The sequence below is a fragment of the Oncorhynchus masou genome, unplaced genomic scaffold, assembly GCF_036934945.1.
Source record: "Oncorhynchus masou masou isolate Uvic2021 unplaced genomic scaffold, UVic_Omas_1.1 unplaced_scaffold_1146, whole genome shotgun sequence".
NCBI classification, from domain to species: Eukaryota; Metazoa; Chordata; class Actinopteri; order Salmoniformes; family Salmonidae; genus Oncorhynchus; species Oncorhynchus masou.
In genome coordinates, this window is record NW_027001207.1 from 115418 (window position 1) to 140795 (window position 25378).

General features: G+C 47.4%; 1 protein-coding gene across 1 annotated transcript in view; it reads left to right on the top strand.

Annotated features, from left to right (window-relative positions):
* LOC135529360 (zinc finger protein DPF3-like) overlaps window positions 1–25378 on the top strand; it is a 60081-nt gene that overhangs the window by 8868 nt on the left and 25835 nt on the right. The window contains exons 2-3 of the mRNA XM_064958138.1: window positions 14705–14865; window positions 16796–16903. Coding sequence (XP_064814210.1) covers window positions 14705–14865; window positions 16796–16903 — 269 coding nt within the window. The remainder of the gene's footprint in view (window positions 1–14704; window positions 14866–16795; window positions 16904–25378) is intronic.

Here is a 25378-nt window from a genome sequence, read left to right on the forward strand (position 1 = left end):
GCCCCCTAGCCTCTCCTAGCCCCCTAGCCCCCTAGCCTCTCCTAGCCCCCTCGCCTCTCCGAGCCCCCTCGCCTCTCCAAGCCCCCTAGCCTCCCCTAGCCCCCTAGCCTCTCCAAGCCCCCTAGCCTCACCTAGCCCCCTAGCCTCTCCTAGCCCCCTAGCCTCTCCTAGCCCCCTAGCCTCTCCTAGCCTCTCCTAGCCCCCTAGCCTCTCCTAGCCCCCTAGTCTCTCCTAGCCCCCTAGCGCCACCTAGCCTCCCCAAGCCCCCTAGCCACCTAGCCTCCCCTAGCCTCCCCTAGCATCCCTTAGCCTCCCCAAGCCCCCTATCCACCCCAATCCTCTCCAAGCCCCTTAGCCTCCCCAAGCCCCCTACCCACCTTGCATCCCCTAGCCTCCCCTAGCATCCCTTAGCCTCTCCAAGCCCCCTAGCCTCTCCTAGCCCCCTAGTCCTCTCCTAGCCCCCTAGCCTCTCCAAGCCCCCTAGCCTCCCCAAGCCTCCCCTAGCCACCTAACCTCCCCTAGCATCCCCTAGCGCCACCTAGCCTCCCCAAGCCACCTAGCCTCCCCTAGCATCCCCTAGCCTCCCCTAGCATCCCTTAGCCTCCCCTAGCATCCCTTAGCCTCCCCAAGCCCCTTATCCACCCCAAGCCCCCCCTAGCTCCCTAGCCTCCCCTAGCTCCCTAGCCTCTCCTAGCCCCTAGCCCCTAGCCTCTCCAAGCCCCCTAGCCTCCCCAAGCCCCCTAGCCCCCTAGCCTCTCCTAGCCCCCTAGCCTCTCCAAGCCCCCTAGCCTCTCCTAGCCCCCTAGCCTCTCCTAGCCCCCTAGTGCCACCTAGCCTCCCCAAGCCCCCTAGCCTCCCCTAGCATCCCCTAGCCTCCCCTAGCATCCCTTAGCCTCCCGAAGCCCCCTATCCACCCCAATCCTCTCCAAGCCCCCGAGCCTCTCCTAGCCCCCTAGCCTCCTCTAGCCCCCTAGCCTCACCTAGCCCCTAGCCTCTCCTAGCCCCCTAGCCTCTCCAAGCCCCCTAGCATCTCCTAGCCCCCTAGCCTCTCCTAGCCCCCTAGCCTCTCCTAGCCCCCTAGCCTCTCCTAGCCCCCTAGCGCCACCTAGCCTCCCCAAGCCCCCTAGCCACCTAGCCTCCCCTAGCATCCCCTAGCCTCCCCTAGCATCCCTTAGCCTCCCCAAGCCCCCTATCCACCCCAATTCTCTCCAAGCCCCCGAGCCTCTCCTAGCCCCCTAGCCTCCCCTAGCCCCCTAGCCTCTCCTAGCCCCCTAGCTTCTCCAAGCCCCCTAGCCACCTAACCTCCCTAGCCCCCTAGGCACCCCAAGCCTCCCCTAGCCACCTAGCCCCCCATAGCCACCTAGCCTCCCGTAGCCACCTAGCCCCCCCCAGCCACCTAGCCCCCCCGATCCACCTAGCCTCCCGTAGCCACCTAGCCTCTCGTAGCCACTTAGCCTCCCGTAGCCACCTAGATGAGCTGGAGGAGGTTGAGGGAAGCTGTAGAAGGGTGAGGAGGGCTGTATAGAAGGGTGAGGAGGGCTGGAGGAGGTTGAGGAGGATTGGAGGAGGTTGAAGAGGATTGGAGGAGGTTGAGGGGGGCTGGATATATACACTACATGACCAAAAGTATGTGGACACCTGCTCGTCAAACACCTCATTCAAAAATGATAAGCATTAATATGGAGTTGGTCCCCCCTTTGCTGTAATATCAGCCTCCACTCTTCTGGGAAGGCTTTCCACTAGATGCTGGAACATTGCTGTGGGGACTTGCTTCCATTTCCAGCCACGAGCATTAGTGAGGTCGAGCAGGTAGCCTAGTGGTTAGAGCAGGTAGCCTAGTGGTTAGAGCAGGTATCCTAGTGGTTAGAGCAGGAAGCCTAGTGGTTAGAGCAGGTAGCCTAGTGGTTAGAGCAGGTAGCCTAGTGGTTAGAGCAGGTAGCCTAGTGGTTAGAGCAGGTAGCCTAGTGGTTAGAGCAGGTAGCCTAGTGGTTAGAGCACGTAGCCTAGTGGTTAGAGCACGTAGCCTAGTGGTTAGAGCACGTAGCCTAGTGGTTAGAGCACGTAGCCTAGTGGTTAGTATTGGACTAGTAACCGAAAGGTTTCTGGATCGAATCCCAGAGCTGACGAGGTAAAAATCTGTCATTCTGCCCCTGAACAAAACAGTTAACCAACTGTTCCCCGGTAGGCCGTCATTATAAATAAGAATTTATGTTTTAACTGACATGCCTAGTTAAATAAAGGTTAAACAAATAAAATGGTCATGCTGAAACAGGAAAGGGCCTTCACCAAACTGTTGCCTCAAAGTTGGAAGCCCAGAATCATCTAGAATATTCATTGCATGCTGTAGCGTTAAGATTTCCCTTCACTGGAACTAAAGGTCCTTAGCCCCAAAATGGAAAAACAGCCCCAGACCATTATTCATCATCCTCCGCCAAACTTTACAGTTGGCACTATGCATTGGCGGAGGTAGCGTTCTCCTGGCATCTGCCAAACCAAGATTCGTCTGTTGGCCTGCCAGATGGTGAAGCGTGATTCATCACTCCAGAGACCACGTTTCCACTGATCCAGAGTCCAATGGCGGCGAGCTTTCATTTAAATGATGTGGAAACAACATTGATTCAACCAGTGGGAGAGAGGGGGAGAAAGGGGGAGAGAGGGGGAGAGAGAGGAGGGGAAACAGAGAGGGGGAGAAAGAGGGAGAGAGGGGAGAGAGAGGGGAGAGAGTGGGAGGGGGAGAGAGGGGGAGAGAGTGGGAGGGGGAGAGAGGGGGAGAAAGAGGAGGGGAAACAGAGAGGGGGAGAAAGAGGAGGGGAAACAGAGGGGAGAAAGAGGAGGGGAAACAGAGAGGAGGTGAGAGGGGGGAGAGGAGGGAGAAAGAGGAGGGGAAACAGAGAGGGGGAGAGAGGGGGAGAGAGGGGGAGAAGAGGAGGGGAAACAGAGAGGGGGAGAGAGGGGGAGAAAGAGGAGGGGAAACAGAGAGGGGGAGAAAGAGGAGGGGAAACAGAGAGAGGGGGAGAAAGAGGAGGGGAAACAGAGAGGGGGAGGAAGAGGAGGGGAAATGCTTTGGCCTTTATTTCATAGACAACCTGTCCCCAACAGAAGGGTTCAATAGGACTGGGCTCTATAGGTTAAGTCTATAAATGAATATTCATGGTATATTCATATTAACCTCTCATTGGAAGTGTGATACTGTTACCACTGCTTTACGCATATGGAATGTAAATTAGAACTTTTAACCATCCAATGAAAAGCTTCAGGTCATGATTATTCATAGATACCTGTGAGTGGCTGGGGGGCTCTAGAGCTTGAATAGAAGAGAGAGGAGAGAGAGGTGCATTACAATATGAGGGAGGAGGGACTCTGTTGGTCTCTAGGGAGAGAGAGTGGTGAATGTATTGAGACAGATGAGGGAAATGGAGAGTGAGAGAGAGAGACAGAGAAACACTCAGAGAGACAGAGACTCCTCCCTCTTGATGAGTGGCTTCTTGCTGCTGTGTAGTGCCACTGTAAACAGCATGCGAGAGTGGGTGAGAGCTAAACTAAGCCTGTCTGGTTTGAACACTACTGTTTATATGAAAACATTCCACTGGCCTCTCCAATTGTCCCTGAGTGTGTGTGTGTGTGTGTGTGTGTGTGTGTGTGTCCGTGTGTGTCCGTGTGACAATGCAATACCAACAGAGCCATTTGTACTGCCCAACGTCCAATCTGTTGTCGAGGATGCCAGAAGTATCATCATGGCATGTTAGAAAACTCAATTACATTTAAAGGCTTTATTGGCACGGGACACATGTGTCAACATTGCCAAAGAAAGTGAAGTAGATAATAAACAAAAGTGAAATTAACAGTAAACAACACACACAGAGAGACAGGCAACGAGAGGCAGATAAACTGGTTATGTCAACTTTTTAACTTTGACTAAGCTTAGTGTTTTGGTGACTGAAGAGGTAACAGGGCTTGAACCAGCAAACCAACATTTACATAGCAAATGCACTCTCTCCAGTGGGGGAAACATATGTTAACATTGCCAAAGCAAACGGAATAGACAATTCTGTGTCTCGCTCTCTCGCAATTACATTTAAGGGCTTTATTGGCATGGGAAACATATGTTAACATTGCCAAAGCAAACGGAATAGACAATTCTCTGTCTCGCTCTCTCTCTCAATTCAATTTGAATTTAAGGGCTTTATTGGCATGGGAAGCATATGTTTACATTGCCAAAGCAAGTGAAATAGATAATAAACAAAAGTGAAATAAATAATACAAAATTAACAGTACACTCACAAAAGTTACAAAATAATAAAGACATTTCAATGTGCAAATTGTTCATGTACAAAAGAGAAAATTTAAAAAATATACATAAATATGGTGTTTATTCTTCACTGGTTGCCCTTTTCTTGTGGCTGTGATGGCACACTGTGATATTTCACCCAGTAGATTGGATTTGTTTAAAAAATCTTTGTGGGTCTGTGTAATCTGAGGGAAATATGTGTCTCGAATATGGTCATACATTTGGCAGGAGGTTAGGATTTGCAGCTCAGTTTCCTCACTTTGTGGGTAGTGTGCACAAGGGCAGACCTGGCACTCAAGAGAAGACCGGCGAAGGTGGCCTTTCTCAATAGCAAGGCTATGCTCACTGAGTCTGTACATAGTCAAAGCTTTCCTTAATTTTGGGTCAATCACAGTGGTCAGGTATTCTGCCGCTGTGTCCTCTCTGTTTAGGGCCAAATAGCATTCTAGTTTGCTCTGGGTTTTTTTGTTAATTCTTTCCAATGTGTCAAGTAATTATCTTATTAGTTTTCTGATGATTTGGTTGGGTCTGATTGTGTTGCTGTCCTCGGGCTCTATGGGGTCTGTTCGTGTTTGTGAACAGAGCCCCAGGACCAGCTTGCTTAGGGGACTCTTTTCCGGGTTCATCTCTCTGTAGGTGATGGCTTTGTTCTGGAAGGTTTGGGAATCGCTTCCTTTTAGGTGGTTGTAGAATTAGTTAGTATTATAGTTGAAATGTTTGTTCTGGAAGATTTGGGAATCGCTTCCTTTTAGGTGGTTATAGAATTAGTTAGTATTATAGTTGAAATGTTTGTTCTGGAAGATTTGGGAATCGCTTCCTTTTAGGTGGTTGTAGAATTAGTTAGTATTATAGTTGAAATGTTTGTTCTGGAAGATTTGGGAATCGCTTCCTTTTAGGTGGTTGTAGAATTAGTTAGTATTATAGTTGAAATGTTTGTTCTGGAAGATTTGGGAATCGCTTCCTTTTAGGTGGTTGTAGAATTAGTTAGTATTATAGTTGAAATGTTTGTTCTGGAAGATTTGGGAATCGCTTCCTTTTAGGTGGTTGTAGAATTAGTTAGTATTATAGTTGAAATGTTTGTTCTGGAAGATTTGGGAATCGCTTCCTTTTAGGTGGTTGTAGAATTAGTTAGTATTATAGTTGAAATGTTTGTTCTGGAAGATTAGGGAATCGCTTCCTTTTAGGTGGTTGTAGAATTAGTTAGTATTATAGTTGAAATGTTTGTTCTGGAAGGTTTGGGAATCGCTTCCTTTTAGGTGGTTGTAGAATTAGTTAGTATTATAGTTGAAATGTTTGTTCTGGAAGGTTTGGGAATCGCTTCCTTTTAGGTGGTTGTAGAATTAGTTAGTATTATAGTTGACATGTTTGTTCTGGAAGATTTGGGAATCGCTTCCTTTTAGGTGGTTATAGAATTAGTTAGTATTATAGTTGAAATGTTTGTTCTGGAAGGTTTGGGAATCGCTTCCTTTTAGGTGGTTGTAGAATTAGTTAGTATTATAGTTGAAATGTTTGTTCTGGAAGATTTGGGAATCGCTTCCTTTTAGGTGGTTGTAGAATTAGTTAGTATTATAGTTGACATGTTTGTTCTGGAAGATTTGGGAATCGCTTCCTTTTAGGTGGTTATAGAATTAGTTAGTATTATAGTTGAAATGTTTGTTCTGGAAGATTTGGGAATCGCTTCCTTTTAGGTGGTTGTAGAATTAGTTAGTATTATAGTTGAAATGTTTGTTCTGGAAGATTTGGGAATCGCTTCCTTTTAGGTGGTTGTAGAATTAGTTAGTATTATAGTTGAAATGTTTGTTCTGGAAGGTTTGGGAATCGCTTCCATTTAGGTGGTTGTAGAATTAGTTAGTATTATAGTTGAAATGTTTGTTCTGGAAGATTTGGGAATCGCTTCCTTTTAGGTGGTTGTAGAATTAGTTAGTATTATAGTTGAAATGTTTGTTCTGGAAGATTTGGGAATCGCTTCCTTTTAGGTGGTTGTAGAATTAGTTAGTATTATAGTTGAAATGTTTGTTCTGGAAGATTTGGGAATCGCTTCCTTTTAGGTGGTTATAGAATTAGTTAGTATTATAGTTGAAATGTTTGTTCTGGAAGATTTGGGAATCGCTTCCTTTTAGGTGGTTGTAGAATTAGTTAGTATTATAGTTGAAATGTTTGTTCTGGAACATTTGGGAATTGCTTCCTTTTAGGTGGTTATAGAATTAGTTAGTATTATAGTTGACATGTTTGTTCTGGAAGATTTGGGAATCGCTTCCTTTTAGGTGGTTGTAGAATTAGTTAGTATTATAGTTGAAATGTTTGTTCTGGAAGGTTTGGGAATCACTTCCTTTTAGGTGGTTATAGAATTAGTTAGTATTATAGTTGAAATGTTTGTTCTGGAAGGTTTGGGAATCACTTCCTTTTAGGTGGTTGTAGAATTAGTTAGTATTATAGTTGAAATGTTTGTTTTGGAAGGTTTGGGAATCGCTTCCTTTTAGGTGGTTGTAGAATTAGCTAGTATTATTAGTATTATAGTTGAAATGTTTGTTCTGGAAGGTTTGGGAATCACTTCCTTTTAGGTGGTTGTAGAATTAGCTAGTATTATAGTTGAAATGTTTGTTCTGGAAGGTTTGGGAATCACTTCCTTTTAGGTGGTTGTAGAATTAGTTAGTATTATAGTTGAAATGTTTGTTCTGGAAGATTTGGGAATCGCTTCCTTTTAGGTGGTTGTAGAATTAGTTAGTATTATAGTTGACATGTTTGTTCTGGAAGATTTGGGAATCGCTTCCTTTTAGGTGGTTGTAGAATTAGTTAGTATTATAGTTGAAATGTTTGTTCTGGAAGATTTGGGAATCGCTTCCTTTTAGGTGGTTGTAGAATTAGTTAGTATTATAGTTGAAATGTTTGTTCTGGAAGATTTGGGAATCGCTTCCTTTTAGGTGGTTATAGAATTAGTTAGTATTATAGTTGAAATGTTTGTTCTGGAAGATTTGGGAATCGCTTCCTTTTAGGTGGTTGTAGAATTAGTTAGTATTATAGTTGAAATGTTTGTTCTGGAAGATTTGGGAATCGCTTCCTTTTAGGTGGTTATAGAATTAGTTAGTATTATAGTTGACATGTTTGTTCTGGAAGATTTGGGAATCGCTTCCTTTTAGGTGGTTGTAGAATTAGTTAGTATTATAGTTGAAATGTTTGTTCTGGAAGATTTGGGAATCGCTTCCTTTTAGGTGGTTATAGAATTAGTTAGTATTATAGTTGACATGTTTGTTCTGGAAGATTTGGGAATCGCTTCCTTTTAGGTGGTTATAGAATTAGTTAGTATTATAGTTGACATGTTTGTTCTGGAAGATTTGGGAATCGCTTCCTTTTAGGTGGTTGTAGAATTAGTTAGTATTATAGTTGAAATGTTTGTTCTGGAAGATTTGGGAATCGCTTCCTTTTAGGTGGTTGTAGAATTAGTTAGTATTATAGTTGAAATGTTTGTTCTGGAAGATTTGGGAATCGCTTCCTTTTAGGTGGTTGTAGAATTAGTTAGTATTTTAGTTGAAATTTTTGTTCTGGAAGATTTGGGAATCGCTTCCTTTTAGGTGGTTATAGAATTAGTTAGTATTATAGTTGAAATGTTTGTTCTGGAAGATTTGGGAATCGCTTCCTTTTAGGTGGTTGTAGAATTAGTTAGTATTATTAGTATTATAGTTGAAATGTTTGACGTGACTCAACAGGAACAGGAAGTGCCTTCTCTCTCTCTGAGAAGAAAGGAGGGGTTTCTGTAACATGGAAAACTTACATTAAAACAACAGAACAACCATTCAAACCCTAATGGACACAGATAGGCACATGGTTTAGAGCAAAATGTTCTGATGTTCGAGATTTGTTTATTTTTTTTATTTTACCTTTATTTAACCAGGCAAGTCAGTTAAGAACAAATTTTTATTTTCAATGACGGCCTGGGAACAGTGGGTTAACTGCCTGTTCAGGGGCAGAACGACAGTACCTTGTCAGCTCGGGGGTTTGAACTAGCAACCTTCCGGTTACTAGACCAACACTCTAACCACTAGGCTCTCAAGTGGAGTGTGGTGTGGTGTGGTGTGCTCCTCTGTAGCTGGGCCTAGCTGTACATCCTTATGTAATGGTGTAGAGAGACCTGAGGGAAGGAACACACACTCTCCTTGGTAGGAGTGGGACAGAAATATCCAGAGAATATGACAGGGCACAGAGACAAAGGGAGAGAAAGATGTCGGTAGGCGAAGAGAGAGATGTGATGGGGAAAGGGAGGAGCTTGGTATAGAAGGGGAGGAGCTTGCTATAGAATGGGAGGGGCTTGGTAAAGAAGGGGAGGAGCTTGGTATAGAAGGGAAGGATTTTAGTATAGAAGGGGAGGAGGTAGGTCTTTTTATTTAACCTTTAAATGAATTTAAATCTTTTTTAATTAACCTAATTTTAACAGGGAAGGCATATTGAGACCTATTTAGGAATCAGTCAAGTAAAATCAATTCATTGGGCCCTAATCTATGGATTTCACATTACTGGGAATGCCGATATGCATATGTTGGTCACAGATACCTTTAAAGAATAAAGGTAAGGGGGGCCTCCCGAGTAGCACCGCGGTCTAAGGCATCGCAGTGATAAGGCGCCACTACAGCCTCGGGTTTGATCACAGGCAACCGGGACCGGGAGACCCATGGGGGCAGCGCACAATTGGCCCAGCGTCGTCCGGGTTAGGGGAGGGTTCGACCGGAGACAATATCGAAAAGGGCCTCGCTATTGTTATTTTACTGCTGCTCTTTCATTATTTGTTACTTTTATTGTTATTTTTTTGTAGGTATTTTTCTTAAAACTGCATTGTTGGTTAAAGGCTTGTCAGTAAGTCACCTGTTGTGTTCGGCTGTGACACATAAACATGGGATGTGATGTCCGCCTGTAGATATACTGTTGGCCATTAGAAAGGTAAACATTTATTGGGCAAATAGTTGTTTCTAACCACTGAACCTGATCAGGTAAAACAATCTGGGCCCTGTATTTAATTACAGGTGTTTTAATAAGAGGTCGACCGATTAATCGGAATGGCCGATTAGTTAGGGCCGATTTCAAGTTTTCAAAACAATCGGAAATCTGTATTTTTGGACACCGATTTGGCCGATTTATATATATATATATATATATATATATATATATATATATATATATATATATACACCTTTATTTTACTAGGCAAGTCAGTTAAGAACACATTCTTATTCTCAATGACGGCCTGGGAACGGTGGGTTAACTGCCTCGTTCAGGGGCAGAACTACAGATTTTTACCTTGTCAGCTCTGGGATTCAATCTTGCAACCTTACGGGTAACTAGTCCAACGCTCTAACCACCTGCCTCACGAGGAGCCTGACTGTTACGCGAATGCAGTAAGCCAAGGTAAGTTGCTAGCTAGCATTAAACTTATCTTATAAAAACAATCAATCATAATCACTAGTTAACTACACATGGTTGATGATATTACTAGTTTATCTAGCGTGTCCTGCGTTGCATATAATCGATGCAGTGCGCATTCGCGAAAAAGGACTGTCGTTGCTCCAATGTGTACCTAACCATAAACATCAATGACTTTCTTAAAATCAATACACAAAAGTATATATTTTTAAACCTGCATATTTAGCTAAAAGAAATCCAGGTTAGCAGGCAATATTAACCAGGTGAAATTGTGTCACTTCTCTTGCGTTCAATGCACGCAGAGTCGGGGTATATGCAACAGTTTGGGCCGCCTGGTTCGTTGCGAACTAATTCGCCAGAATTTTACAGAATTATGACATTACATTGAAGGTTGTGCAATGTAACAAGAATATTTAGACTTAGGGATGCCACCCGTTAAGATAAAATACCAAACGGTTCCGTATTTCACTAAAATAATAAACGCTTTGTTTCGAAATTATAGTTTCCGGATTCGACGATATTAATGACCAAAGGCTCGTATTTCTGTGTGTTATTATGTTATAATTAAGTCTATGATTTGATAGAGCAGTCTGACTGAGCGATGGTAGGCACCAGCAGGCTCATCAGCATTCATTAAAACAGCAATTTTGTGCGTTTTGCCAGCAGCTCTTCACAATGCTTCAAGCATTGCGCTGTTTATGACTTCAAGCCTATCAACTCCAGAGATTAGACTGGTGTAACCGATGTGAAATGGCTAGCTAGTTAGCGGAGTGTGTGCTAATAGCGTTTCAAACGTCACTCGCTCTGAGACTTGGAGTAGTTGTTCCCCTTGCTCTGCGTGGCTAACTCTGCTTCGAGGGTGGCTGTTGTCGATGTGTTCCTGGTTTGAGCCCAGGTAGGAGCGAGGAGAGGGACGGAAGCTATACTGTTACACTGGCAATACTAAAGTGCCTATAAGAACATCCAATAGTCAAAGGTATATGAAATACAAATTGTATAGAGAGAAATAGTCCTATAATTCCTATAACTACAACCTAAAACTTCTTACCTGGGAATATTGAAGACTCATGTTAAAAGGAACCACCAGCTTTCATATGTTCTCATGTTCTGAGCAAGGAACTGAAACCTTCGCTTTCTTAAATGGCACATATTGCACTTTTACTTTCTTCTCCAACACTTTGTTTTTGCATTATTTAAGCCAAATTGAACATGTTTTCATTATTTATTTGAGGCTAAATTGATTTTATTGATGCATTATGTTAAGTTAAAATAAGTGTTCATTCAGTATTTTTGTAATGGTCATTTATTACAAATACATTTTTTTTTTAAATCGGCCGATTAACATATCGGCTTTTTTTGGTCCTCCAATAATCGGTATCAGCGTTGAAAAATTATATTCTGTCGACCTCTAGTTTTAATACCAACACGTACTCTGGCTTGATACCTTTTACACTTGTCATTCTGTCAGTCTTACTAATCATACTGCTGCTGTTTCTAGGGTGGAAGTAATTTATTTATACGAGTGACAGCAGCCCATTGCTAAGTAACAACGTGACATTAATTGCATTATAATGACACCATGTGTTCTAGAATCTTGAGGACAACGATGGCTGTCTCTCCGCTAACGGGATTCTAAATCTAATACCGTTCCTCCTCCCATTACTGAACGGGGATGACAACACAAAGCAGCTATGACACCAGATGTGTTCTAGAATCTTGAGGACAACGGGATTCTAAATCTAATACCGTTCCTCCTCCCATTACTGAACGGGGATGACAACACAAAGCAGCTATGACACCAGGTGTGTTCTAGAATCTTGAGGACAACGGGATTCTAAATCTAATACCGTTCCTCCTCCCATTACTTCCTGAACGGGGATGACAACACAAAGCAGCTGTTTTCCCAGCGAAAACAATATCTGTAAATTGATAACTTGGTGTTGTGTACATTAAACGCTTTTGAATTAGATACACAGCAGTCAATCCACATTCTAATACACTTCAGTCTGTTCATAACTTCTCTGTGTATTTGGTGTTTTATAGGTGTTTTTATCTGCTTGTCTTATCTGGTATAATAAAGATTGATTCATTTATTGATAGGTGGCTTTGTCAATCAGAATATGTGATTCCCCTCCTTTTCTCTCGATAATAGCATAACAAAAAAAAGCTTGTTTAAACCACCGGTCATAGATTGATCTGCTCAGAAACCGTTGTGATCTGTATTCACTGCAGACACACGGTCTACATACACATTTTGTGATTACTGGTCAATGTTGCAGCCCTCTCCCAACCCTCTCAGCTCCATGGCAGATATGTAGAATTGCAGGAAATTAGCTTTAAAATTGCAAACTCTCTCTCTCCTTCCTCTCTCCTTCCTCTCTCCTTTCCTCTCTTCTTCCCTCTCTCCTTTCCTTCTCCCTCTCCCTTCCTCTCTCCTTCCCTCTCTCCTTCTCCTCTCCTGCCCTCACTCCTTGCCCCTCTCCTTGCCCTCTCCTTCCCTCTCTCCTTCACCCCCTCTCCTTCCCTCTTCCTTCTCCCTCTCCTTCACCCTCTCCTTCACCCTCTTCTTCCCTCTCTCCTTCCCTCTCTCCTTCCCTCTCTCCTTCCCTCTATCAGAACACTGCTCTTCTTTATACCCTGGTTGAAACTACAGCTTGTCCTCTTTGTCCAGCCTGGCATTCCTCACATAGCGATCTGTGTATCTTCTGGAGGGAGGGAGAGAGGGAGGGGGAGGGAGAGAGGGAGGGGGAGGGAGAGGGAGGGAGAGAGGGAGGGGGAGGGAGAGAGGGAGGGGGAGAGAGGGAGGGGAGGGAGAGGGGAGGGGAAGGGAGAGGGGGAGGGGAAGGGGGAGGAGAGGGAGAGAGGGAGGGAGAGGGAGAGGGAGAGGGAGGGGGGAGAGAGAGAGAGAGAGGGAGGGAGAGAGAGAGGGGGAGGGGAGAGAGAGAGGGGGAGGGAGAGATAGGGAGGGGGGAGAGAGAGAGGAGGGTGGGAGAGAGAGGGAGGGTGGGAGAGAGAGGGGGAGGGAGGGGGAGAGAGGGAGAGGGAGGGGGAGGGGGGAGAGAGGTAGAGGGAGGGGAGAGAGAGAGAGAGAGAGAGGGAGGGAGAGAGAGGGAGGGAGAGGGAGGGAGGGAGAGAGGAGGAGAGAGGGAGGGGGGAGAGAGAGAGGGAGGGGGGGAGAGAGAGAGGGAGGGGGGGGGAGAGAGAGGGAGGGGGGGGAGAGAGGGAGGGGGGGGGAGAGGGAGGGGGGGAGAGGGAGGGAGGAGAGAGGGAGGGGGAGGGGGAGGGAGGGAGGGGGAGGGGGAGGGGAGAGAGAGAGGGAGGGGAGGGGAAGAGGGAGGGGGAGGGGAGAGAGAGGGAGGGGAGGGAGGGGGAGGGGGAGAGAGAGAGGGAGGGGGGAGGGAGAGAGAGGGAGGGGGGGAGGGAGAGAGGGAGGGGGAGAGGGAGGGGGGGGGAGAGGGAGGGAGAGAGAGAGGGAGGGGGGAGGGGGAGGGGAGGGAGGGGGAGGGGGAGGGGAGGGAGAGAGAGGAGGGGGAGGGGAAGGGGAGAGGGAGGGGGAGAGAGGGAGGGAGGGAGGGGGAGGGGAGAGAGAGGGAGGGGGGAGGGAGAGAGAGGGAGGGGGGGGAGGGAGAGAGAGGGAGGGGGAGAAAGAGGGAGGGAGGGAGGGGGGAGAGAGGGAGGGAGAGAGGGGGGAGAGGGAGGGGGGGAGAGGGGGAGGGAGGGAGGGGGGGAGAGAGAGGGAGGGACCGAGGGGGAGAGAGGGAGGGAGGGGGGGCAGAGGGGGGGAGAGAGAGGGAGGGATGGATGGAGGGAGGGAGGGAGAACATCAGATCTAATGTCGACTGAGATCTACCCTGGGAGAGACACTCTAGACCCTCTCAACGGCTCACCTTCCCCTCAGCCCTGGTTGTGGTAAAGGGCAGTGTTGGTAAATGTGTTGGTGTGCCATTGGCACAAACAGAGCAAGGTTTGAAATCATAAACAGTGCTTTCCAAGTTAGTGGCTGAACTCTGACCTTAAGTGTGAGTATGTGGCACACAAGCAGAGAGAGAGATTAGAGTGCTATTTGGCCCTAAACAGAGAGTACACAGTGGCAGAATACCTGACCACTGTGACTGACCCAAAATGAAGGAAAGCTTTGACTATGTACAGACTCAGGAGCATAGCCTTGCTATTGAGAGGGGCCGCTATAGGCAGACCAGACCTGGCTCTCTTTCGTACATTAACTATTTGCACATAATATAACATTTGAAATGTCTTTATTCTTTTGGAACTGTTATTGTTAATTTTTTATCATTTATTTCACTTTTGTTTATTATCTATTTCACTTGCTTTGGCAATGTAAACATATGTTTCCCATGCCAATAAAGCCCTTAAATTCAAATGGAATTGAGAGAGAGCGAGACAGAGAATTGTCTATTCCGTTTGCTTTGGCAATGTTAACATATGTTTCCCATGCCAATAAAGCCCTCAAATGTAATTGCGAGAGAGCGAGACACAGAATTGTCTATTCCGTTTGCTTTGGCAATGTTAACATATGTTTCCCCCACTGGAGAGAGTGCATTTGCTATGTAAATGTTGGTTTGCTGGTTCAAGCCCTGTTACCTCTTCAGTCACCAAAACACTAAGCTTAGTCAAAGTTAAAAAGTTGACATAACCAGTTTATCTGCCTCTCGTTGCCTGTCTCTCTGTGCCTGATACGCTAGGTTGTATAATAAACTGGGTGGTTCGAGCCCTGAATGCTGATTGGCTGAGAGCCATGGTATATCAGACCATATACCACGGGTATGATAAAATATACATGTTTAATGCTCTAAAATACATGTTTTACTGCTCCGGTAACCAGTTTATATGAGCAATAAGGCATCTCTGGGGTTTGTGGTTGTATCCACACCTTCTCGTGCCTTATTGCTCAATTATAAGACAGTATATTCATCTGCTACTTGTTGCTTGTCTGTGTGCCTGTCGTAACATAACTCTTACGCTAATCAGCCTCTTGTGTTTTTAAAGGCTAGGTGACCAGTTCTACCGGGAGGCCATAGAACACTGTCGCAGCTACAACGCCCGTCTGTGTGCCGAGCGGTCGGTCCGCATGCCCTTCCTGGACAACCAAACTGGCGTGGCCCAGAACAACTGCTACATCTGGATGGAACAGCGCCACCGCGAGCCAGGTGGGTGTACTGCAGGGCAGTGGAGCAAAAATGACACACACAGCCGCAGACACACAAAGTCAGAATAAATAGATATAATGAAAGCCGCGAGGCCACAAAGTACAGGGTGTGGTCCCAGGGCCCAGTATGCTAGATTAAGGGAGAGGCTATTGGCACAGTATGCTAGATTAACCCTGCTTTTGTGTTCGTTTCATGTTAATTAATTCTGTGTTCCCGGTCCAAAATGACTGCCCCATTTATAGCTGATTATAAATCCAAAAGTAATACATATATTATCACCTAATGTTGTCTTAGATCTTTTTAGCAACTTAATTTCTTGTGACAATTACATGTTTTGAACTTCTATTTGCTATTTATGGCCTGTAGGCCTCATTGACCTGAGCTCATATAACTCGTTTTTGAGTTTAAAAAAAAAATTCTGAATGTTTGGATCATTTTGACTATAACAAATACTTAAATGAAACATATTGTGCTATTTATCACAGACTACTTTCTCCTCTAAAGCATCTTCACTGTCAGTTTCCTGGTCTCTCTCCTCCTCACCTGTGTCATGGTCAAAGATATGATCAAGAGCCTCACATACAGTATATCGTTTGGTCATTGCTGCCACAGAATGAATTGTGAGCAAGACCTCAAAAAAGCTTTACATACCAAAGCTGCGAGAAAAGTTCTATATATTATTGAAACAATGTTGCGATTGTTTGTGAGAATGCCAACAGGTGTGGTTCCCCTGGGGGAAAGATTCTTTTGGGGAAAGGTCCCTCTGGGGGTTGCCATGGAAGCCAAGAAGGGGAGTGAGGTGTGTGTGTGTGTGTGTGCGCTCAAACACACATGCATGTGGGGGTCTGGGAGAGAAAGTGTGTCCATTTGATGAATGTGCATGTGCCTGAACTAATTTTATAACCTAATTGTAGTCTCACCCATTCATTTCTGACACCACAAGTGTACAAAAGTTAAATAAAAAAATCCAAAATGTAATGAAAATCAGCTAAATGTATTTTGTGTGTTCAGATGCCCTGTGTGGACGTAGTCATGGAACCCGATGACAATCAGATTCAATGAACTACATTTTTCAGAGAGAATCGTTCAATTCGACCAGAACACAACAGGAGGGTTAAGGGAAAGGCTATTGGCTCAGCATGCTAGATAAAGGAGAGGCTATTGGCCCAGCATGCTAGATAAAGGGAGAGGCTATTGGCCCAGCATGCTAGATAAAGGGAGAGGCTATTGGCAAAGCATGCTAGATAAAGGAGAGGCTATTGGCTCAGCATGCTAGATTAAGGGAGAGGCTATTGGCTCAACATGCTAGATTAAGAGAGAGGCTATTGGCCCAGCATGCTAGATAAAGGGAGAGGCTATTGGCCCAGCATGCTAGATAAAGGAGAGGCTATTGGCCCAGCATGCTAGATAAAGGGAGAGGCTATTGGCCCAGCATGCTAGATAAAGGGAGAGGCTATTGGCCAAGCATGCTAGATAAAGGGAGAGGCTATTGGTGTCCAGCTCTTAGTGAACACCATATTGTTCCCTCTGGCTCAATGGACGACTGGCCATGTGCAGACTGTAAAGAGATGCCTGCAAGGCCTCCTGGGTCTCAGGTCAAATCAGGAAACAGGAAGTCAATGGACACGGAGATATCTGGAAGTTATTTCAGTGAGGTGTATGTTACACTGTGTGTATATTTGTTAAATGTTTTTTTTGTGTGTTCTGACGTGTGTGTGATTGTATGAGTGTGTGTGTGTGTGCGTGCGTGCGTGCGTACGTGTGTGTGTGTATGTGTGTGTGTATTTATGTGTGTATGTGTGCGTGCGTGTGTGTGTATGTGTGCGTGTGTGTGTGTATGTGTGTGTGTGCGTGCGCGTGTGTGTGTGCGTGTGTGTGTATGTGTGTGTGTGTATGTGTGTGTGTGTGTGTATGTGTGTGCGTGTGTTAGGTGTGGCTGCTGGACAGATGTATACGTACCCTGCACGGTGCTGGAGGAAGAAGAGGCGGCTCCACCCCCCTATGGACCCTCAGCTACGCCTCTGTGAACTACGTCTGGGTGAGAAAATAACACCTCACTCTCTCTCCCTCCCCTCCGTCTCTATCTGTCCCTCCCTCTCTCCCTCTCCGTGTCTCTCTCTCTCCCTCCCCGTCTCTCTCTCCCTCGTTCCCTCTCCGTTTCTCTCTCCCTCCCTTGCTCCCCTCTCTTTCCGGCTATCCCCCTCCCTTGCTCTCTCTCTCTCCTCCCTCCCTTGCTCCCTCTCCGTCTCTCTCTCTCCCTCTCTGTCTCGCTCCCCTCTCTGTGTCTCTCTCTCACTCCCCGTCTCTCTCTCCCTCTCCGTTTCTCTCTCTCCCCTCCCTTGCTCCCTCTCTGTCTCTCTCTCTCTCCCTCCCTTGCTCCCTCTCTGTCTCTCTCCCTCCCCCTCCCTTGCTCCCCTCTCCGCCCTCTCTCCCCCTCCCTTGCTCCCTCTCTGTCTCTCTCTCTCTCCCTCCCTTGCTCCCTCTCCGTGTCTCTCTCTCCTCCCCCGTCTCTCCCTCCCTTGCTCCCTCTCTGTCTCTCTCTCTCTCTCCCTCCCTTGCTCCCTCTCTGTCTCTCTCTCTCTCCCTCCCTTGCTCCCTCTCTGTCTCTCTCTCTCTCTCCCTCCCTTGCTCCCTCTCCGTGTCTCTCTCTCCCTCCCCGTCTCTCCCTCCCTTGCCCTCTCTGTCTCTCTCTCCCTCCCTTGCTCCCTCTCCGTGTCTCTCTCCCTCTCTGTCTCTCTCTCTCTCTCCCTTTGCTCCCTCTCTGTCTCTCTCTCTCTCTCTCCCCTCCCTTGCTCCCTCTCTGTCTCTCTCTCTCTCTCCCTCCCTTGCTCCCTCTCTGTCTCTCTCTCTCTCCCTCCCTTGCTCCCTCTCTGTCTCTCTCTCTCCCTCCCTCCCTCGCTCCCTCTCTGTCTCTCTCTCTCTCTCCCTCCCTTGCTCCCTCTCTGTCTCTCTCTCTCCCTCCCTCCCTTGCTCCCTCTCTGTCTCTCTCTCTCCCTCCCTTGCTCCCTCTCTGTCTCTCTCTCTCCCTCCCTTGCTCCCTCTCCGTGTCTCTCTCTCCCTCCCCGTCTCTCTCTCCCTCCCTTGCTCCCTCTCCGTGTCCCTCTCTCCCTCCCCGTCTCTCTCTCCCTCCCTTGCTCCCTCTCTGTCTCTCTCTCTCCCTCCCTTGCTCCCTCTCCGTGTCTCTCTCCCTCCCCGTCTCTCTCTCCCTCCCTTGCTCCCTCTCCGTGTCCCTCTCCCCCTCCGCATCTCTCTCTTTCGCCAACACTGGTTACACACAAATGCAGGCACTTCGTCAGACACCACACAATCACGTACACACACACACACACACACACACACACACACACACACACACACACACATTCCTGGTTCCCCCTCGTCAGTCTGTAGCTACAGAGTGGCCTTAGCCTCAGCGCTAACGTTAGCTATCTGACCATCTGGCTCTGGTTAGCCTCTCTCCCCAGGTTCTCTCTCTCTGCCTGAATCAATGCCTCCTCTTTCTTTCCTCTAGGACACACACACACACACACACTCACACACAGTCCTCCACCTCTCTTACATTCTCACTCCGCATGGACAAATGATTAGAGGGGCCCAGTATAGGTTGTTGCTGTGCCTCAGCTAAGGAGAGGGCCCTAACCTTAACACAAGACCACTGAGATTGTTTATAAAGGCTCGTCTGGTAGAGGAACACTAGGGGAACCGGATAAGAGATAGTTATGAAGACTAGTAGGGGAACCGGATAAGAGATAGTTATGAAGACTAGTAGGGGAACCGGATAAGAGATAGTTATGAAGACTAGTAGGGGACCCGGATAAGAGATAGTTATGAAGACTAGTAGGGGAACCGGATAAGAGATAGTTATGAAGACTAGTAGGGGAACCGGATAAGAGATAGTTATGAAGGCTAGTAGGGGAACCGGATAAGAGATAGTTATGAAGGCTAGTAGGGGAACCGGATAAGAGATAGTTATGAAGGCTAGTAGGGGAACCGGATAAGAGATAGTTATGAAGGCTAGTAGGGGAACCGGATAAGAGATAGTTATGAAGGCTAGTAGGGGAACCGGATAAGAGATAGTTATGAAGGCTAGTAGGGGACCCGGATAAGAGATAGTTATGAAGGCTAGTAGGGAACCGGATAAGAGATAGTTATGAAGGCTAGTAGGGAACCGGATAAGAGATAGTTATGAAGGCTAGTAGGGGAACCGGATAAGAGATAGTTATGAAGGCTAGTAGGGGAACCGGATAAGAGATAGTTATGAAGGCTAGTAGGGGAACCGGATAAGAGATAGTTATGAAGGCTAGTAGGGGAACCGGATAAGAGATAGTTATGAAGGCTAGTAGGGGAACCGGATAAGAGATAGTTATGAAGACTAGTAGGGGAACCGGATAAGAGATAGTTATGAAGACTAGTAGGGGACCCGGATAAGAGATAGTTATGAAGACTAGTAGGGGACCCGGATAAGAGATAGTTATGAAGACTAGTAGGGGAACCGGATAAGAGATAGTTATGAAGACTAGTAGGGGAACCGGATAAGAGATAGTTATGAAGACTAGTAGGGGAACCGGATAAGAGATAGTTATGAAGACTAGTAGGGGACCCGGATAAGAGATAGTTATGAAGACTAGTAGGGGAACCGGATAAGAGATAGTTATGAAGACTAGTAGGGAACCGGATAAGAGATAGTTATGAAGACTAGTAGGGAACCGGATAAGAGATAGTTATGAAGGCTAGTAGGGGAACCGGATAAGAGATAGTTATGAAGACTAGTAGGGGAACCGGATAAGAGATAGTTATGAAGACTAGTAGGGGAACCGGATAAGAGATAGTTATGAAGACTAGTAGGGGAACCGGATAAGAGATAGTTATGAAGACTAGTAGGGGAACCGGATAAGAGATAGTTATGAAGACTAGTAGATAAGGGAACCGGATAAGAGATAGTTATGAAGGCTAGTAGGGAACCGGATAAGAGATAGTTATGAAGGCTAGTAGGGGAACCGGATAAGAGATAGTTATGAAGGCTAGTAGGGGACCCGGATAAGAGATAGTTATGAAGGCTAGTAGGGGAACCGGATAAGAGATAGTTATGAAGACTAGTAGGGGAACCGGATAAGAGATAGTTATGAAGACTAGTAGGGGAACCGGATAAGAGATAGTTATGAAGACTAGTAGGGGAACCGGATAAGAGATAGTTATGAAGGCTAGTAGGGGAACCGGATAAGAGATAGTTATGAAGGCTAGTAGGGGAACCGGATAAGAGATAGTTATGAAGACTAGTAGGGGAACCGGATAAGAGACAGTTATGAAGACTAGTAGGGGACCCGGATAAGAGATAGTTATGAAGACTAGTAGGGGACCCGGATAAGAGATAGTTATGAAGACTAGTAGGGGACCCGGATAAGAGATAGTTATGAAGACTAGTAGGGGAACCGGATAAGAGATAGTTATGAAGACTAGTAGGGGAACCGGATAAGAGATAGTTATGAAGACTAGTAGGGGAACCGGATAAGAGATAGTTATGAAGACTAGTAGGGGAACCGGATAAGAGATGGTTATGAAGGCTAGTAGGGGAACCGGATAAGAGATAGTTATGAAGGCTAGTAGGGGAACCGGATAAGAGATAGTTATGAAGACTAGTAGGGGAACCGGATAAGAGATAGTTATGAAGACTAGTAGGGGAACCGGATAAGAGATAGTTATGAAGACTAGTAGGGAACCGGATAAGAGATAGTTATGAAGGCTAGTAGGGGAACCGGATAAGAGATAGTTATGAAGACTAGTAGGGGAACCGGATAAGAGATAGTTATGAAGACTAGTAGGGGAACCGGATAAGAGATAGTTATGAAGACTAGTAGGGGAACCGGATAAGAGATAGTTATGAACCATGTGACCATGTGATCCCAGACTACCAGACCATGACTGACTGACTGACTGACTGACTGACTGGCTGGCTGGCTGACTGACTGGCTGGCTGGCTGACTGGCTGACTGGCTGGCTGGCTGACTGACTGACTGACTGGCTGGCTGACTGGCTGGCTGGCTGGCTGGCTGACTGGCTGGCTGACTGACTGACTGGCTGGCTGGCTGACTGGCTGGCTGGCTGGCTGGCTGGCAGGCAGGCAGGCAGGCAAGAGTGCAAAAGGTTAACAGTATACTAACCATAGAACACTGACTCCAGTCCAAAGCTATGTGTGTACAATGTTATGGAAACACTGCCTCCACCCTCCCCAATGGTATGGAAACACTGTCTCCACCCTCACCAATGGTAGGTATGGAAACACTACCTCCACCCTCCCCAATGGTATGGAAACACTGCCTCCACCCTCCCCAATGCTATGGAAACACTGCCTCCACCCTCCCCAATGGTAGGTATGGAAACACTACCTCCACCCTCCTCAATGGTATGGAAACACTACCTCCACCCTCCTCAATGGTATGGAAACACTGCCTCCACCCTCCTCAATGCTATGGAAACACTACCTCCACCCTCCCCAATGGTATGGAAACACTGCCTCCACCCTCCCCAATGGTAGGTATGTAAACACTGCCTCCACCCTCCCCAATGGTATGGAAACACTACCTCCACCCTCCCCAATGGTAGGTATGGAAACACTGCCTCCACCCTCCCCAATGATATGGAAACACTACCTCCACCCTCCCCAATGCTATGGAAACACTGCCTCCACCCTCCCCAATGGTATGGAAACACTGCCTCCACCCTCCCCAATGGTATGGAAACACTGCCTCCACCCTCCCCAATGCTATGGAAACACTACCTCCACCCTCCCCAATGGTAGGTATGGAAACACTACCTCCACCCTCCCCAATGGTATGGAAACACTGCCTCCACCCTCCCCAATGCTATGGAAACACTGCATCCACCCTCCCCAATGGTAGGTATGGAAACACTACCTCCACCCTCCCCAATGGTATGGAAACACTGCCTCCACCCTCCCCAATGGTATGGAAACACTGCCTCCACCCTCCCCAATGGTATGGAAACACTGCCTCCACCCTCCCCAATGCTATGGAAACACTACCTCCACCCTCCCCAATGGTATGGAAACACTGCCTCCACCCTCCCCAATGGTATGGAAACACTACCTCCACCCTCCCCAATGGTATGGAAACACTACCTCCACCCTCCGCAATGGTATGGAAACACTTCCTCCACCCTCCCCAATGGTAGGTATGGAAACACTACCTCCACCCTCCCCAATGGTAGGTATGGAAACACTACCTCCACCCTCCTTTTTGTTTACCTCATGTAGACAGACAGATAAAGTAACTGTGGTTGAGTGACTGCAGGCCATACTACTAAGGCTTTGTCCCTACATGGCACCCTATTCCCTACATGGCACCCTATTCCCTACATGGCGCCCTATTCCCTACATGGCACCCTATTCCCTACATGACGCCCTATTCCCTACATGACGCCCTATTCCCTACATGGCGCCCTATTCCCTACATGGCGCCCTATTCCCTACATGGCGCCCTATTCCCTACATGGCACCCAATTCCCTACATGGCACCCAATTCCCTACATGGCGCCCTAATCCCTACATGGCGCCCTAATCCCTACATGGCGCCCTAATCCCTACATGGCGCCCTATTCCCTACATGGCACCCTATTCCCTACATGGCACCCTATTCCCTACATGGCACCCTATTCCCTGCATGGCACCCTATTCCCTACTGAGCCCGATGGGCCCTGGTCAAAAGTAGTGCACTAAAAAGGGAGTAGGGTGCTATTTGGCACACTAGTTGAATTAATGATGTTTCCATGTGGAATTGGAGTCTGTGCCCAGTGGGAGCATTACAGTACGCTGGCAACAGTACGCTGGCAACAGTACCCTGGCAACAGTACCCTGGCAACAGTACGCTGACAACAGTACCCTGGCAACAGTATCCTGGCAACAGTATGCTGGCAGCAGTACCCTGGCAACAGTACGCTGGCAACAGTACGCTGGCAACAGTACGCTGGCAACAGTACGCTGGCAACAGTACGCTGGCAACAGTACCCTGGCAACAGTACCCTGGCAACAGTACCCTGGCAACAGTAAGCTGACAACAGTAAGCTGACAACAGTAAGCTGACAACAGTACCATGACAACACTACCCTGACAACACTACCCTGACAACAGTACCCTGACAACACTACCCTGACAACACTACCCTGACAACACTACCCTGACAACACTACCCTGACAACAGTACCCTGACAACAGTACCCTGACAACAGTACCATGACAACACTACCCTGACAACACTACCCTGACAACAGTACCCTGACAACAGTACCCTGACAACAGTACTCTGACTGAACTACTGATATGAATCATAATAACAAGAGACAGGAATGTAACAGTACCTCTCTTGGGCTTTAGGATTCACACCGTGTTTATTCAGTGGTTCCTGTCTGGGGGGGGAGAAGAGGGCAGGGGAGAACAGAGGATAGGAGAGGAGGGGGAGGAGGGAGGAGGGGGGAGGAGAGGAGAACAGAGAAGAAGGGAGGGGAGGGGGAGGGGAAAACAGAGGAGAGGAGAGGAGAGGGGAGGAGAGGGCAGGGTAGAACAGAGGAGAGGAGAGGGCAGGGGAGAACAGAAGAGAGGAGAACAGAAGAGAGGAGAAGAGAGGAGAGGAGAACAGAAGAGAGGAGAGGAGAGGAGAAAGGAGAAGAAGAGGAGAGGAGAGAGGAGAACAGAGAGGAGAGGAGATTAGAGGAGAGGAGAGGACAGGGGAGAACAGAGGAGAGGAGAACAGAGGAGAGGGCAGGGGAGAACAGAGGAGAACAGAAGAGAGGAGAACAGAGGAGAGGAGAACAGAGGAGAGGAGAACAGAGGAGAGGAGAACAGAGGAGAAGAGAACAGGAGAGGAGAACAGAGGAGAACAGAGGAGAGGAGAGGGCAGAGGAGAGGAGAGGAGAGGGCAGAGGAGAGGAGAGGGCAGGGGAGAACAGAGGAGAGGAGAGGAGAAGAGAGGAGAGGAGAAGAGAGGAGATGAGAGGAGAGGAGAGAGGAGAACAGAGAGGAGAGGAGATTAGAGGAGAGGAGAGGGCAGGGGAGAAGAGAGGAGAGGAGAACAGAAGAGAGGAGAAGAGAGGAGAGGAGAACAGAAGAGAGGAGAAGAGAGGAGAAGAGGAGAGGAGAGGAGAGGAGAGGGGCTTTAGACCATCCAGTTCCTTTCTGCCCCGGTCCTATTGGGTTGAGTGACAGTACAGAGCCATAAAGGTGCTGAAGGAGGGATACACAGCATGAGTAATCTGTAGCTAGCTACCTCATTGCTTTCTGCTCTGCTACCCTCCTCCCCCTCTCTCGGGACAACAGCAGAGGGAGGGGGAGAAGGGGAAAGGAGGGAGGAAGGGAGGGGAGAGCTAGGGGAAGGCGGAGGCAGAGCGGGAGGATGTGTCTCGTCAAAGTCAACCTAGCTACAGCAGACACAAAGAGAGGGGGAGGAGGGAAGAAATGGAGTGAGGGAGAGAGAGGGAAGATTAACCTCACTTCTGCTATTAATAACAGATGCAGCCTCCCTTCATCCCTCTATCTTCTTTATTATAAACTATACAACAGGAAGGAAGCAGAGATTATCCTCTCACTCCTCAGTATATCTCCATGGAAATGAAAGAGAACGAGAGAGGAAGAGATAAATAGAGAGTGAGGTACTGTATGCAAATAGACAAGTGAATAGAGATGGAAAGAATATATTTATTTGACTGTAGGAAGAGGAGGAGGAGGAGGAGGACGTTAGAAGAAGAGGGGGAGGAGGAGGTTCGAAGAAGAGGAGGAGGAGGTTAGAAGAGGAGGAGGAGGAGGTTAGAAGAAGAGGAGGAGGGAGGAGGTTAGAAGAAGAGGAGGAGGGAGGAGGTTAAAAGAAGAGGAGGGAGGTTAGAAGAAGAGGAGGGAGGTTAGAGGAGGGGGAGGAGGTTATAAGAAGAGGAGGAGGAGGGAGGTTAGAAGAAGAGGATGAGGAGGTTAGAAGAAGAGGACGAGGAGGTTAGAAGAAGAGGAGGAGGAGGGAGGTTAGAAGAAGAGGAGGAGGAGGAGGTTAGAAGAAGAGGAGGAGGAGGTTAGAAGAAGAGGGAGGATAGAAGAGGAGGAGGTTAGAAGAGGAGGATGAGGGAGGTTAGAAGAAGAGGAGGGAGGTTAGAAGAAGAGGAGGGAGGTTAGAAGAGGAGGAGGTTAGAAGAAGAGGAGGAGGTTAGAAGAAGAGGGGGAGGAGGTCTGAGACCTTGATCTCTGGTGGCGGTGCTAAAAAAATAAACAGAGTAAAGAAAACAGCCAGACCTCTTCTCTTCTCCTCCTTTCCCCTCATCCCTCCTTTATCCCCTGAACCTCTTCTATTCTCCTCCTCTCCCCTCCTCCCTCCTTTATCCCCTGAACCTCTTCTCCTCCTCTCCCCTCATCCCTCCTTTATCCCCTGAACCTCTTCTCCTCCTCTCCCCTCATCCCTCCTTTATCCCCTGAACCTCTTCTATTCTCCTCCTCTCCCCTCCTTTATCCCCTGAACCTCTCCTC